This window comes from Pteropus vampyrus, unplaced genomic scaffold (genome assembly GCF_000151845.1).
Source record: "Pteropus vampyrus isolate Shadow unplaced genomic scaffold, Pvam_2.0 Scaffold311, whole genome shotgun sequence".
Lineage (NCBI taxonomy): Eukaryota > Metazoa > Chordata > Mammalia > Chiroptera > Pteropodidae > Pteropus > Pteropus vampyrus.
This window is the reverse complement of record NW_011889092.1, coordinates 584,930-598,144: the sequence shown is the minus strand read 5'-3', so window position 1 is coordinate 598,144 and position 13,215 is coordinate 584,930. Positions and strand designations below refer to the sequence as shown.

Genomic DNA, 13,215 nt, shown 5'->3' with positions numbered 1-13,215 from the left:
TCCAAATTAATGAAACTTAACTCTTTACTATGTATTATGTGTGTATACTGTGGATAAATGCATATATTCATGTAGAGGATGATAACTAGAAAGTCTCATAGTCAAGAGTTTTGTTTTATTTCTAAGATAAGAACTAATTGAAAAACAATTTAAATATAGTAAGGAGAGAAGAACTAACTGAACTACCTTTGTCTTAGAGGAGAGAGAAGGAGGTTGTATTATATCTAAAAGTCTAAGATGAAAGAAGGTGAGTATAAGTGCAGATGTAAATAAATATGTAGGCATGGACATAGAGAGTATCTTATAGCCTCAGTTTTTTTTGTGATGTTGGAGTTGGGGCGAGCTCTTAAAGGAGAGCGTTTTTTGTTTTATTTTTTAAAATAACAGTTTTATTGAATTAAAATGTGTGCTATCAATATGCTAGATGCTTTCATATGTATTATTTCTTTCTCACGACAAGGTAAGTACTATTAGGATTTTAATTTAAAAGAAAATAACACTTTTATTGAGATATAATTCACATACAATAATGTTCAGCTTTTTAAAGTATACAATTCAGTGGATTTAGTATATTTACAGAGTTGTGTGTCTATCACCACTATCTAATTCCAAAACATTTTCATCACCCCTAAAAGAAACCTTATACTCTTTAGCAGTCTCTTCCCATTTCCCCTCCTCCTAGTCCATAGTAACCACTAATTGACTTTCTGTCTCTATGGGTTTGCCTGTTTTGGACATTTCATGTAAATGGAATCATATAATATGTGGCCTTTTGTGTCTGACGTCTTTCATTTATCATAACATTTTCAAGGCTTATCCATTTTGTAGCATTCATTTCTCTTTGTAGCCAAGTAATATTCTATTGTATGGATACACCACATTTTAAAGAATAATTTTTTATTTTTCAGTTACAGTTGACAAATTATATTAATTTCAGGTGTACAACATAGTGATTAGACATTTGTATAATTTATGAAGTGGTCACCCCAATAAGTCTAGTACCCATCTGATACCATACATAGTTACTACAATATTATTAACAATATTATAATCTCTGTGCTGTACTTTACATCCCTGTGACTGTTTTTAAAACTGGCAATTTGCACATCTTAATTCCTCCCCCCTTTTCACCCATTCCCCCAAGCCTCTTTCTATCTGGCAGCCATCAAAATGTTCTCTGTATCTATGAGTTTGTTCCTTTTTTGTTTGTTTATATTTTAGATTCCACATATAAGTGAAGTCATATGGTATTTGTCTTTGTCTGATTTATTTCACTTAATATAATACTGTCTAGGTCCATCCATAATATCACAAATGGCAAGATCTCACTCTTTATGACTGAGTAATATTCCATTGGGTATATGTATCCCATCTTCTTTATCCATTTGTCTATCAGTGGACACTGAAGTAGCTTTTATATCTCAGCTATTATAAATAAAGCTGCAGTGAACATGGGGATGTATATGTCTTTTGAATTAGTGTTTTGTGTTTCTTTGGATAAATACCCCAAAATGGAATCACTGGTTCCTTATCTCTTGTTATAAAGTGTGTTTTGTCTGGTGTGAATATTGCTAACCCAGTTTTTTTTATTTTCCATTTGCATGAAGTATCATTTTCCATCCCTATATGTTTATTACTTTCAGTCTCTATGTATCTTCTGATCGAAGATCTCTCGTAGGCAGTGTATTTATAGGTCTTGTTTTCTTATCCATTCAGGCACCTTATGTCTTTTGATGGATACACCACAGTTTTAATCCATTCATCAATTGATGGACATTTGAGTTGTTTCCACTTTTTGACTAATAAGAAGGTTTTGAAGGCAGGATAGATGTAATGAGAATTGGTTTCTATGGGGAATAGAAGAGGCAAAAGAACTGCAAAAGTGTGCAGAGTTTAGAAACATGAATTGTAGTGGTGCCAGTCTCCACAATTGTGTCCTTTTCTGTAGCAGCAATCAGCAGCCTGCATGTAGAAATGTAGAAGGTTGAATTAAAACCAGTTCTATTATATAGAAAAAAAACCCCGAGATTATTTCAGTGATTTTGCAAATGTAGAGAGATCATTGAGTGTGCTCACAGGAGATTGACTGAAATGATATACTACGAGGGCCAGACTGTTGTAACCAAATTGATATATTAATTGATCCCTCTTTTCCCCTTGTTCTGCCTTATTTTGTTCTTGACATGCCCCCTCCCTGACTTGAAGTTTCCTTCTCCTTATCTTTTGACTAGTCCTACCTTTTTTTTCAAGGTTTTACTCAAGTCCCACCCTCTCTAGGAAGCCCTCCTATTCTTTGTGAATGCTTGATGGTTTTTACTTCTTTCTTATTCTTTGAATTTCAGTTTGGTGCAACAGTTATTTGCTGAATAGTTTCTAGCAACCTGCTAGTTTCTGAGCTCAAGAACTTCACAGTCTAGTGTGAAGGTCAGAAATGTAAACAACATGTTACGAACTGTTACAGAAGTGTATACATAAGGTGCAGAATAAGAATAAAGTTGTTTTGAATTCCATTCTACCATCTGCATATATTTATTTATAGGATAATATCTTAGTTAGCAAAAACAGTATTCTTAAGCACATTTTCCAAATTAATGAAACTTAACTCTTTACTATGTATTATGTGTGTATACTGTGGATAAATGCATATATTCATGTCGATCTTCACAGTTCATCCTGGAAGAATTTCATTTCACAGTCAGTAAAACTGAGATTGAGATTACTTTAGTAGCTTTCTCTACAAATGCTATATTATATCTTTAAATTTTTTTTCCCTAGCTTGTAGCCCTTGAGTGTATTCCCTCCTAAATTAGGTTTGCTTAGGCTAATGCTCTTTCTGCTTTGCCTCATTTTTAACACAGGTACCTGCTTTTCTTTCATGAGTCAATTTTCTACCGTCTATACAGATGCCTGAATTGGGTCCTTGAGGAGAAAAATGTTAAATTCTTATTTTTTTTGGACACATGCTTCTTTTCTGCTATATAGGGAAACCAACTTTATATGGCAGCCTGACTTGTCAAGGAATTGGCCTTGATGGCATCCCAGAGGTCACAGCTTCAGAAGGCTTTATTGTGAATGAAATAAACAAGGTAGGTTATTTTGTCTTCTAGATGGCACTGTGTCCAAAGCTATGGTAGTACCTATATATATACTTCAGATATTTATACTGTCTATGTAACAGTAGTCACAGTTTTTACTGCCTTTCATGTCAAGAGTTTTTTTTTCTTTTGTAGTTTTACATATACTTTTAGATGCAAACTTTGTCTTACTTCCCTTATACCACTGCTGTCCAACAGATAAATAATGTGACCCACATGTATAATTTAAAATTTTCTAGTAGCCACATAAAAAAGGTAGAAAGAAACAAGTAAAGTTAATTTTAATAATATATTAATTCTAATGAATTTTAATAATAGTTTTTTAACCCAAGATATCTAAAATATTATTTCAACTATAATTAATATAAAAATTATTAACGAGATAGTTTACATTAATTTTTCCTTATTGAGTCTTTGAGATCCTGTGTATATTTTACACTTAAGGAACATCTCAATTTAGACTCTAATTTTTTATTGGAAATACTTGATATATATTTGGGTTTTATAAAATTTACAGTTGAAAACATAGATTCACATACCCAAGTAGTTCCAAACATACTTAAAACGTTTTTCAATAACTGGATCAATTATCAGTTTTTAAATTAAACTTTAAATAAAATTTAAATTTCTGTTCCTCATTTGCATTGGCTACATTTTAAGTACTGAATAATCTTATGTGGCTAGTACCTACCATGTCATACAGTATAGCATTATGTGTCTGGTTGGGCCTTGGTGAAGACCTATATTAATAGTACTTAATAGTTTTTCTACTTGGTCTTTGAGGTGAGTAAATGGCCAAACTAAGTGTTGCAGAACCCCTGATCTGACTTTCCTTACTCATTCTGATGGCTGCAGTCAGTATCTTCTGGTGAGATGATTCCCAAAGGGTAAACCAGCCTTTCCTTTTTTTTTGTTCCTTTTTTTAATGTGTGTAATTAAACTTTTCTAATTGTAAAATATTTCTGATATACTGACAAGAATAGAGAATGGTTTCTTCTTTACATAAGATTTTAAGCAAATATTCATTCATTACCCTCTGTGCAAGGTAATAGGCTACATGCTATTATATATCTTATATTTATTTTTCATAAATACCTGTGGTATCGTAGAAAGTGTCAGAAGATCTGAGTCCAGCTCTTAGTTAACTCTGACACTCACTAGCAATATAATGTTGGACAAATAACTTATTTCCCTGAGCCTCAGTTTCCTCATCTATAAAAAAGATAATATTCTACCTCATAGGCTAGTTAGTAGGTGTGCGACTACATATGAATGAAACTGTAAGATATTACAAAAATGAATTTTTTATCAAAATAGTCCTTTGGAATTGGCATTTTAAATTTCTGTTTTGCAGATAAATAGTCAGACTGATTACCCTTAATAATCAAAAGTAGTTAGACTATATATTGGAATTGAAACCAAGTTTTATTAACTCCAGGTATAACACCACCTTGCAAGCCTTCATTTTTCCCCAAGTATTTCACCAGTGTCCATCCATAGCCTGGGTGCTGACTTCCTTTCTTCCCTTCATACTCAGGCTCTGATACAATCCTAATCTTCCAACATGATTGCTAATTTCTACTGTATACCTGCTGAGTCAGACAGTAAGTGCTTATGGTTGAGCGGTCATTTGTTTCCTAACTGCCATGAGTCATTTTGTTATTTGATGTTGCTACTTTGTTCTTTTAAACAGATCTGTCAATATGCTTAAAAACCTAATCCTAAAGGACAAAAAGTTTGACTTTGAATTTTATTATAGTGTAGAATACTCAAACTCCATGTCCCACCCCTGAATTTTGTCTGTTCTGTTTGTTTTGATATCTCCTGCAGCTTTTCTTTAAATTATTTTAAATAACAACATGATTCTCTACTGCTGACAGTGGAAGGTAGTTCAACATTTATCTTCCTTCATAGTCTTTTTATGGATTAAAGGTTGAAATGCAGGATTCATAAGCAGGAAAAATGCATGAATTAGTGTAGTGGCTGATTCTTGAAATCTTTCATGTAATTAGCCCCCCAGAATGAAGTCTTCTGAGAGCAAACCAATGCTTATAGAGGCCTGAACCCTAAGCCCTCAGAGCCCTTGTGTCCTCGCTTGGTATGAATATTTAGCCAGGAGAGTTTAGCTGACGCTAAACATAGGTCAGCTCTCTGGCAGCTGTATGGGCTTTGTCATGCGGTTAGAAGCAAAAACTCAATTTAATGAAAGGCCTGTAGACACCCAGGCATGAATATGCTGGCTAAGAAAATACTGTTTGTATAGATATTCTACTTGTCTTTTTAAAGGAATAGAAGATCTGTAATAAGAGCATGTTAATTTGAAACTGTTCTTTCTAATGAACTGTGAGGCCTCTGCTTGTTGTAAATAAATTAGCCTTATAAAGAGGTTCAGAATATTTTGGTTATTGAAGACATTTGCATTACCCAGCACGATTTCCAGAAACTGTAAGAGATAACAGGTTAGGGGCCATGTGGTGAGTGCAGCTCCTCAGCTCTGTATGGGAGATATGTACAAGTCTTTTATACCTCTGCCTACACATACTACCTGGAAACACCAGCATACTTACCTGTGATGGTTACAAAGGCTGCCTTTAGCAACTCATGTCACCTGACCCTAACATTGTTTCTAGGTATAATTTCCTACTATGTCACCAGTGTTATCTTGATATAATAGTTGAAAGATACGTGATAATGACTAGACAGAACACCTAGGGGATCGTAATACAGCTATGACTGTGATGATAACCAGTCTATTTACTACAGTCAGTTTAAGTTTTAGGTGGGAAGGGGTACTACAAGCCTAACCACTCTTGTAAGACGTTGTAAAAGTGTACCATAATTTACTTTACCGATTTTCTCTGCTAACTAGATGTCAGTAGTCTTAACATTTTTTCTGAAAGTCCTTATAGGCAGCAAGTTTACTTTCAGTTAGTCTTTTAGGCCCCAGGCCTTGTCCCACTGCTAATTAAACATACTGGTATTAGACTTTCTTCTAAAAATTAATGCTCTCATGTTTGTCAGTTATATCTTAGTGTTGGTTTGTCTTCTCTGGGGCAGTTCAACATAAAAAGATCATGGCATCTCAGCGATAGCAAATTATATTGCAGCCCCTGTAGTGAAAGGTGATAGTTTCTATGGGCTGGGGAAGGAGGATTAGAGAGGAAACACTTAAAGATGAAAATTTTCTGTTGTCCTCATGTTTTGTTTAAGAGGCTTTACTTCCATTGGAGTAACTTTACTGATGTATTTCATCTTTCTTGCTCTGTTTAGAAAAGCATTCATATTTCATGTCCAAAGGAAAATTCATCTTCGAAGTTTTTGGCACCATACACTACTTTTTCCAGAATTCATGCAAAGAGTGTAAGTATTTTGATAAAATGAGAATAGCATGTTAATATTTTATCTGCTTGTCTAGTGCTATAAACATTTATAATTAATGTTTCTTTCATTTACATTTTTAGATAACATAGTTGATGAAGTGTGATGTTTAGGACTAGAATATGTATATAAATCCACTCAATGGTAATCTTAGAGAAAGGAATTTTGAAAGAAAATTTCCTTATATATGTTTTAGCAGAGCTGCTTACTGGCTTTTGGATGATGATGATAGTAGCTGACATTTGCATAATTTGCCACTCACTGCACATATTTCTGTCCCTTTTCCTATAGGACAGGGACATTTTCCCAAGTATAGCTTATTGAGGAATAACTTTCAAAGGTCTTTCTGATTAAAGCCCTTTCTACTACCATGGGCTTTCGGAAGCAAAAGTGAGAAATAGGTGTATAAACTGATTACATTAAAGCCTTCCACTTATTGTATAGTACATTTTTAACAATAGTTATTTTTTCCCCTTATTGCAAAACATACTTTTAGTGATAAAAACTTAGGAAACATGAAAGAAAATGAATCACTCATATTTCTATAACCTAAAAAAGATAACTATTGTGAACTACTGTGTTCCAGCATCATGCTGATTTTTAAGTATCATTGGTTAATTTGATTTTTCTTTAAATATTTTATCACAATAGGTTTTTATACTATATGCTATTTTATAACTTGCTTTTTATTCCTTAATAATATATTATATACATCATTCTATGTTATATACATCTTTCTATGCATCTTTCTATGCATCATTATATACTTCTTTCTGTACATTTTTTAAAGAGCTGCATAGTACTCTATGATTTTACTATAATTTTTCCAATCTTACATTATTGGACATTCAGGTATTCCAATTTCATGAATTCTTATTTTGATGATATAGCTAACCCTTTGCTCCCAAAGGTAGGAAGAAACTAGAGTACATTTGTGAAAGTAGAATTACTGAGTCACAGGGGATGCAAATTATAAGGCTTTTGGTATATTCTGACTGACTTCCACTAAACTGATTTATTGAGTCAACTGTTGCCCTGCATTTCCTCTGTAAAACAGCGGCTGATCCTCACAGCGTATTCCCAGTTCATAAGCTCTTCTCTGAGGTCTGCATACTTCTAACACTACTGGTTAAATTGAATGCTTACCAAGAGTCAGTTGCAATGCCAGTTATATTGTTTTTGAAATTATCTTATCAATTAAATATGTTAAACCAATGAAATATGAGTGCGAAAAGGCAGAGAGTGATTATGTCTATTGTAGTATGTGTGAGCAAGATAAATGCAAAATATTAGGGGAAAGATTTTTTTAAAAAACCTAGGCGAATTTTTGCTCTTAGATTGCTTTGTAAGTGTGAATAAAGATTTGCTTTGCTTTAAAGAAACTAGAACTTGTAAAGTGTGCCTTTTGGTTATAGTTTATTAAAAGAAAGTCAAGGGGAAGCTTCCTTGTAGTCATCAGCAGACTAATGAAAATGTTAGTGAATTTCGATGTGTAATTATACGTTTGAGTTAAAATAAAATGTAGGTATTTATGCATCATTTTTTATTATTTCCTACTTTAACTGAATTTTTTGATTAATTAATCTACTGCTATTAATTGATCTATCTACTATAGTCTTTTACTGTATTGCTTTTTTCTACCAGTCTGACCTAACATACTCTGTCAATACTGTGTATTAGAGGTTGAAGTTTTGCCAATTTGATGGTATTTCATTGTTATTTTAGACTTTTTTTTAATTTTTTTTTTTTTTACGCCTATAGCACCTGGTCTTCCTAGGTGGTCTCCCATCCAAGTACTAACCAGGCCCAACCCTGCTTAGCTTCCAGATCAGACAGGATCGGGCATGTAGCATGGCTGTAGACTCATTGTTATTTTAATTTGCATTCCTTTGATTAATCATTGGATTGGCCACTTTTTATATATTTATTGTCCTCTCTTTATGTCATTTTCCCATTTTTCGAAGTGTGAGTTTTTTTCTTTATTAGTAAGAGCTCTTATATTAAGGTTATTGATCCTTTGCCATATAGTTTACGGATAGTTTTCTAGCTTATTGTTTGCTTATTGTGTCTTTCGACATACATATATTTAATATTTCTTTTTTCTTTTTTAAAAAATATTTCTAGATAATAACACCTATCAGCTTATTCCTTTATGGTAACTGCCTTTGGAGTCTTGCTTAGGGTAGTTCATGATTTTACATATATGTATGTTCACTTCTAATTGCTCAACATAGTGAGTAAGAGCATGAACTCTAGAGACAGACTTATTGGATTTGTCTCTTTGGATTCACATTTTGGTTCTGTCTCTTGCTAACTGTGCGACTTTAGTCTACTTCTTTAATTCCATGTGCCACAGGTTCCTTATCTGTAAATGGGAGTAAAAATAAATATTTTTCTTTTATGGTTGTTAAAAGGATTGAAACAGAATTAGGTCTGGAACATAGAAAGCACAATATAAATGTTAATTAAAAATGATAAATATAGTGGTTTTTTTTGAATTGTTATGTTATATTTTTTACATCTCAAACTTCGTTATTTGGTTTGAAGTAGGGATCTAACTCATTCTTTTTGAAATGGTTAGCATGTCACAGCACTATAAAGTTTTCCATTCTTTATCTCACTGGCTTGAATTTTCATCTTTATCTAATATTTAGGATTGTTCCATTGATCTGTCTGTTCTTTTGCTGTGACTAAAGAATAGATAGACTCTGATCTAGGTTTCTATACTGGCTCTGCTACTTTGGGGAAATTACTTAATCATCTTTTAAAACTCAAATTCCTCATCTGAAAAATAGGATAATGTATTATAGATTGTTGAGGGTATTGTATGAGGATAGTGTGTTACACATTTGGCACATAATAGCTATTCAGTAAATGTTAGTTCCCTTTCTTCTTTTTCTTTAATAAAAGTTTGGAGGCTGGAGACAGCTGGTATGACCTAAATCTACTCTTCAGTTTTCTGTCACTTTGGGAGACATGGATAGTTTATACTTAATTACTTTTTAGATCTAAGTACTAGGGCCCCAAAGATATGTAACACAGATAAATAACAGGATAGCCCTGTCCCCTCCAGGAACAGTACATTAACTGAGAGAATGTAATACAATATATCAGAGTTTCTCACCCTTGGCAACCTTGGCACTCTTGACATTTTGAGCTGGATAATTCTTTATCGTAGGAGGCCGTTCTAATGCACTGTAGGATGTTTAGCTGCATCTCTGACCTCTGCCTACCAGTTGCCAGTGGGACTCCACCCCCAGTTATAACAACTAAAAATGTTTCCAGACAATGCTAGATGTCCTCTAGGGAGCAAATATGCCCCTGGTTGAAAGTCACTACACTATATGAACATAGTGCAGAAGACTACTGGAGAAGTGATGAAATCCTTGGGGGAGTTGGGAAAACCACTTACCTTTTGAAAAGTAGGTTATTTTTTTCAAATGACCAATTGTGCCCTTTTTCTCTATCTTATTTTCCCTTTCTCTTATTTGAGCTCATTATTAGATGATTCATGCACTTATTAATTACCTACTATATTCCAGGTACTCTTCTGGGCTCTGGGGCTATAGCAATGAATAAAACTGTGGTGTAGAGCTTACATTCTGTGGGTATGGGGCCAGACAGGATTTGCTAATGGCTTGAATATGATATATGAGAGAAAATGAGGAGTTGGGATACTTCCAAAAATTTTGGCCTGAGAAGTGGGTAAACTGTGATGCCATTTACCAGTTGTATAGGTTTATACAGGGCGAAATAAGAGTTCTGGTTTGGATATGTGAAGTTTGAGATCTCCACTATAAAGCCAAAGGTAGATTCCTAGTGGGCAGTTGGATAGATGCCACTTGAATTGGGAAAGAGGTTGAGCTATGTTGCTGCAGGGATTAAATTGATTTCAGAGTGAGTAGGAAAGTGTTTAAATATGTCATTTCTAAGACCCTGCGAATGAGGACAGTAGTTGGTCTTGTTGGTATAGGTCAGATGGCTTTACTTTCCTATCTAGTATTGATGAGGTACTTCATCCTTCTTCCCAAACTGCTGTCATTTGGTATTTGTTGAGTAGTTACCATGCCTGTGATTTGTGTAAGAAAGTGCTGTATGTGGTTCTTACACTTACAGAGCTCATCACATAATTGGGGAGCTAGACATAGAGTTGAAAGGATTGACAGTACAAGTAGTCAGACTTAAGACCCAGGATTATAGTGGGAGCAGTGGTCTTAGAAAAGAAAAGTAGATCTGAGAGATATGTCTTCTACACTAGAATGTGAAGGCAGGGCTCTGTCAAATTTACTTCTGTGTCTCCAATGCCCAGCAATGCGTGGGAAGCCAGGAGTAAAATGGGATTATTATGAGGATCAAATGATATAATATATTTGAAAATATTTTATAAATGATAAAATGTGACATAAATAAGAATCCTTAAAATTAAAGGATCCACAATTAACAGTCTATTCTGAGGAACCAAAATAAAGAAGAAAAGGTCTCAAAGTGTTAGGGTTGATATTTCTTGCCAACCTTATTCCTTATGGCTTAAATGGCATAGAACGAAGTAAAATGAAAGGTTGGATAAGTAAAGCCAAAGCCTCTACTTTTTTCTTAATAATTATGTCACATGGGAATTATTATTGCTGGAAATATGTCTTGGATTATATATCTCAATCCTACGTTTCTGGAATTTTTGCAGCTGGGTGTTTTTTAATAAAAAGGATTATGTATGCATGTATGTATATGAAAGAGACTTGGCAGTCTGATCATTGCTAATGCATGAAGAGATTGCTAATATTGAAACTGGGAATTCTCTTTTACTTGTTCTGAAATATGCACATGCACATAATGAGGATTTTACAGAGAGAATGTGAAATAGTAAATTGGAAGCATCTTTGCTTTTCTTTGAATCCTTCTGGTACATCTTGGAAGACTGTCTTTTGTGTAAGTGGGTTCCTAAGAATGCAAAGAAATATCTTAATTTTAAAATAAAATAACAAAAGATGTAAACTATGGAAATGATATGAGGATAGAGAAAACTTTTTAGCGGAAGCAGGAGACTATAAATGATTATAAGAATATCTTTTTGTTTTGAGAAATAGAAGGTATTGGCTCTAGCCTCATTGAGAGATTGGTGATAGTAAGGCAGCTTTCACATGAAACATATACCCTTAGTGTTGGGAAGCATAAGCTTGAAGAAGTCTTAGAAGAGTATGAAACAGGGGAGGTTTATACCATATATCGAGGGAAGATGAGCTTTTCATTATTTGTAACACTGGTGGTTTTATATTTTGAACAGATAACATGCCTGGACATTTCCAGTGGTGGAGGCCTTGGTGTGTCTTCTAGTGCTGATGGGACCATGAAGATCTGGCAGGCTTCCAATGGAGAGCTCAGAGTAAAGGCTTTGGATATACTTTTAGAGTCTTGTACATGAAGGGTGGTCTAAGAAACCTTAGACTGGGTCATGGAAAGAAGAGTAGCCCATTCTAAAAATGTAGTGCCACTGTACTTCCGTGAATCTTTGTTCTTTTATGTGCTAATCTAAGAAACATCCTCAGGCTTGGTGATTTGCTAGAACAAATTGAGACTAGAACAGTGGAGGAGCCAGCCTAGTAACTGTCTTAAGTGGGTGGTCCCTTGGTAAGAACTGCCTTCAGTAATTGGTTTCTAAGACAGAGTAGCTAGGCTGTTACACCGAGTTTATAACTGAGCCCCTCAACTATACAGAGGATTTTAAGAAGAGGTGAATAAGAGTCCTCAAGCCTCTTCAGCTTTTTATATGTGGAACTAGACTTAGGGATGGCTGTGAAAGCTGTGGCATTCAAATCCACAATCTCTGTAGCCAGTGCTGGAAAGGGAGCCCACAGCTCTTAGAACGTTACCTGGTGGACAAATGAGCTATAGAGATCCTTTAGACCTCCTCAGTTTCAGACCCAGCATGTGGATATAGCATGTAGATATTTTATTTAAGGGACCAAGGATATGGAGGGTTAGAGAACATCAAAGGATGAACAGGAGAACTAGCATGGAATTTTCTTTTGTTTTTCCAGAGAGTATTGGAAGGACATGTGTTTGATGTGAATTGTTGCAGGTTTTTCCCATCAGGCCTTGTGGTTCTGAGTGGGGGAATGGACGCCCAGTTGAAGATCTGGTCAGCTGAAGATGCTAGCTGCGTGGTAACCTTCAAAGGTCACAAAGGAGGTATGAAGGATGATTTCTCCAGAAGACTTCTCTAATGATTCCCAAAGATGAATCAGTAAAAAGATAGAAACAGAAGCTTGTTTTCCACCAAAATAGAAATAATTCATTCAACTGGCCATTTAAATGAGCTGCTGTTTCCCCAAGGATTAGAAATTCCTTTGTTACCCATTCTTGTTATTGCTATCTAGAACTAACCTTCTTACACAGATAGTTGTTATTCACAACTGAAAAGTGAAAAAAAAATCCTCCTCAGGAGATCATCTACTTGTGTGCTTAGAAAAAGAGTTAGAGAAGTGTGCCACATTTTCTCATTACTGGTCTTTTGGCTGAGGTAATGGTAAAAGCTTGATGGCAAATGGCTGCATCATCAGACATCAGAGTTAGAGTGTGGTACTGACCGTTGATTCTCATGGATTTAAATCACAGTTCAGATTTTAAAAATGGATTGACCATATAACCAGTTGATATCAGGTTGTGGTTCCTTTTGTAACTGATTGCTTGGTTTGTTGGGGAAAAAAATATAATTTAGTGATGTTTTATCCTTAATTGCAGTGTT

At 34.5% G+C, this 13,215-nt stretch overlaps 1 protein-coding gene across 3 annotated transcripts in view; it reads left to right on the top strand.

The window, feature by feature from the left end:
• Positions 1–13,215, top strand: part of PAAF1 (proteasomal ATPase associated factor 1) — a 37,916-nt gene that overhangs the window by 4,882 nt on the left and 19,819 nt on the right. For all 3 annotated transcript variants that reach the window (XM_011377372.2, XM_023521645.1, XM_023521644.1), the window contains exons 3-6: positions 2,983–3,086; positions 6,366–6,455; positions 11,755–11,853; positions 12,509–12,659. In XM_011377372.2, coding sequence (XP_011375674.1) covers positions 2,983–3,086; positions 6,366–6,455; positions 11,755–11,853; positions 12,509–12,659 — 444 coding nt within the window. The remainder of the gene's footprint in view (positions 1–2,982; positions 3,087–6,365; positions 6,456–11,754; positions 11,854–12,508; positions 12,660–13,215) is intronic.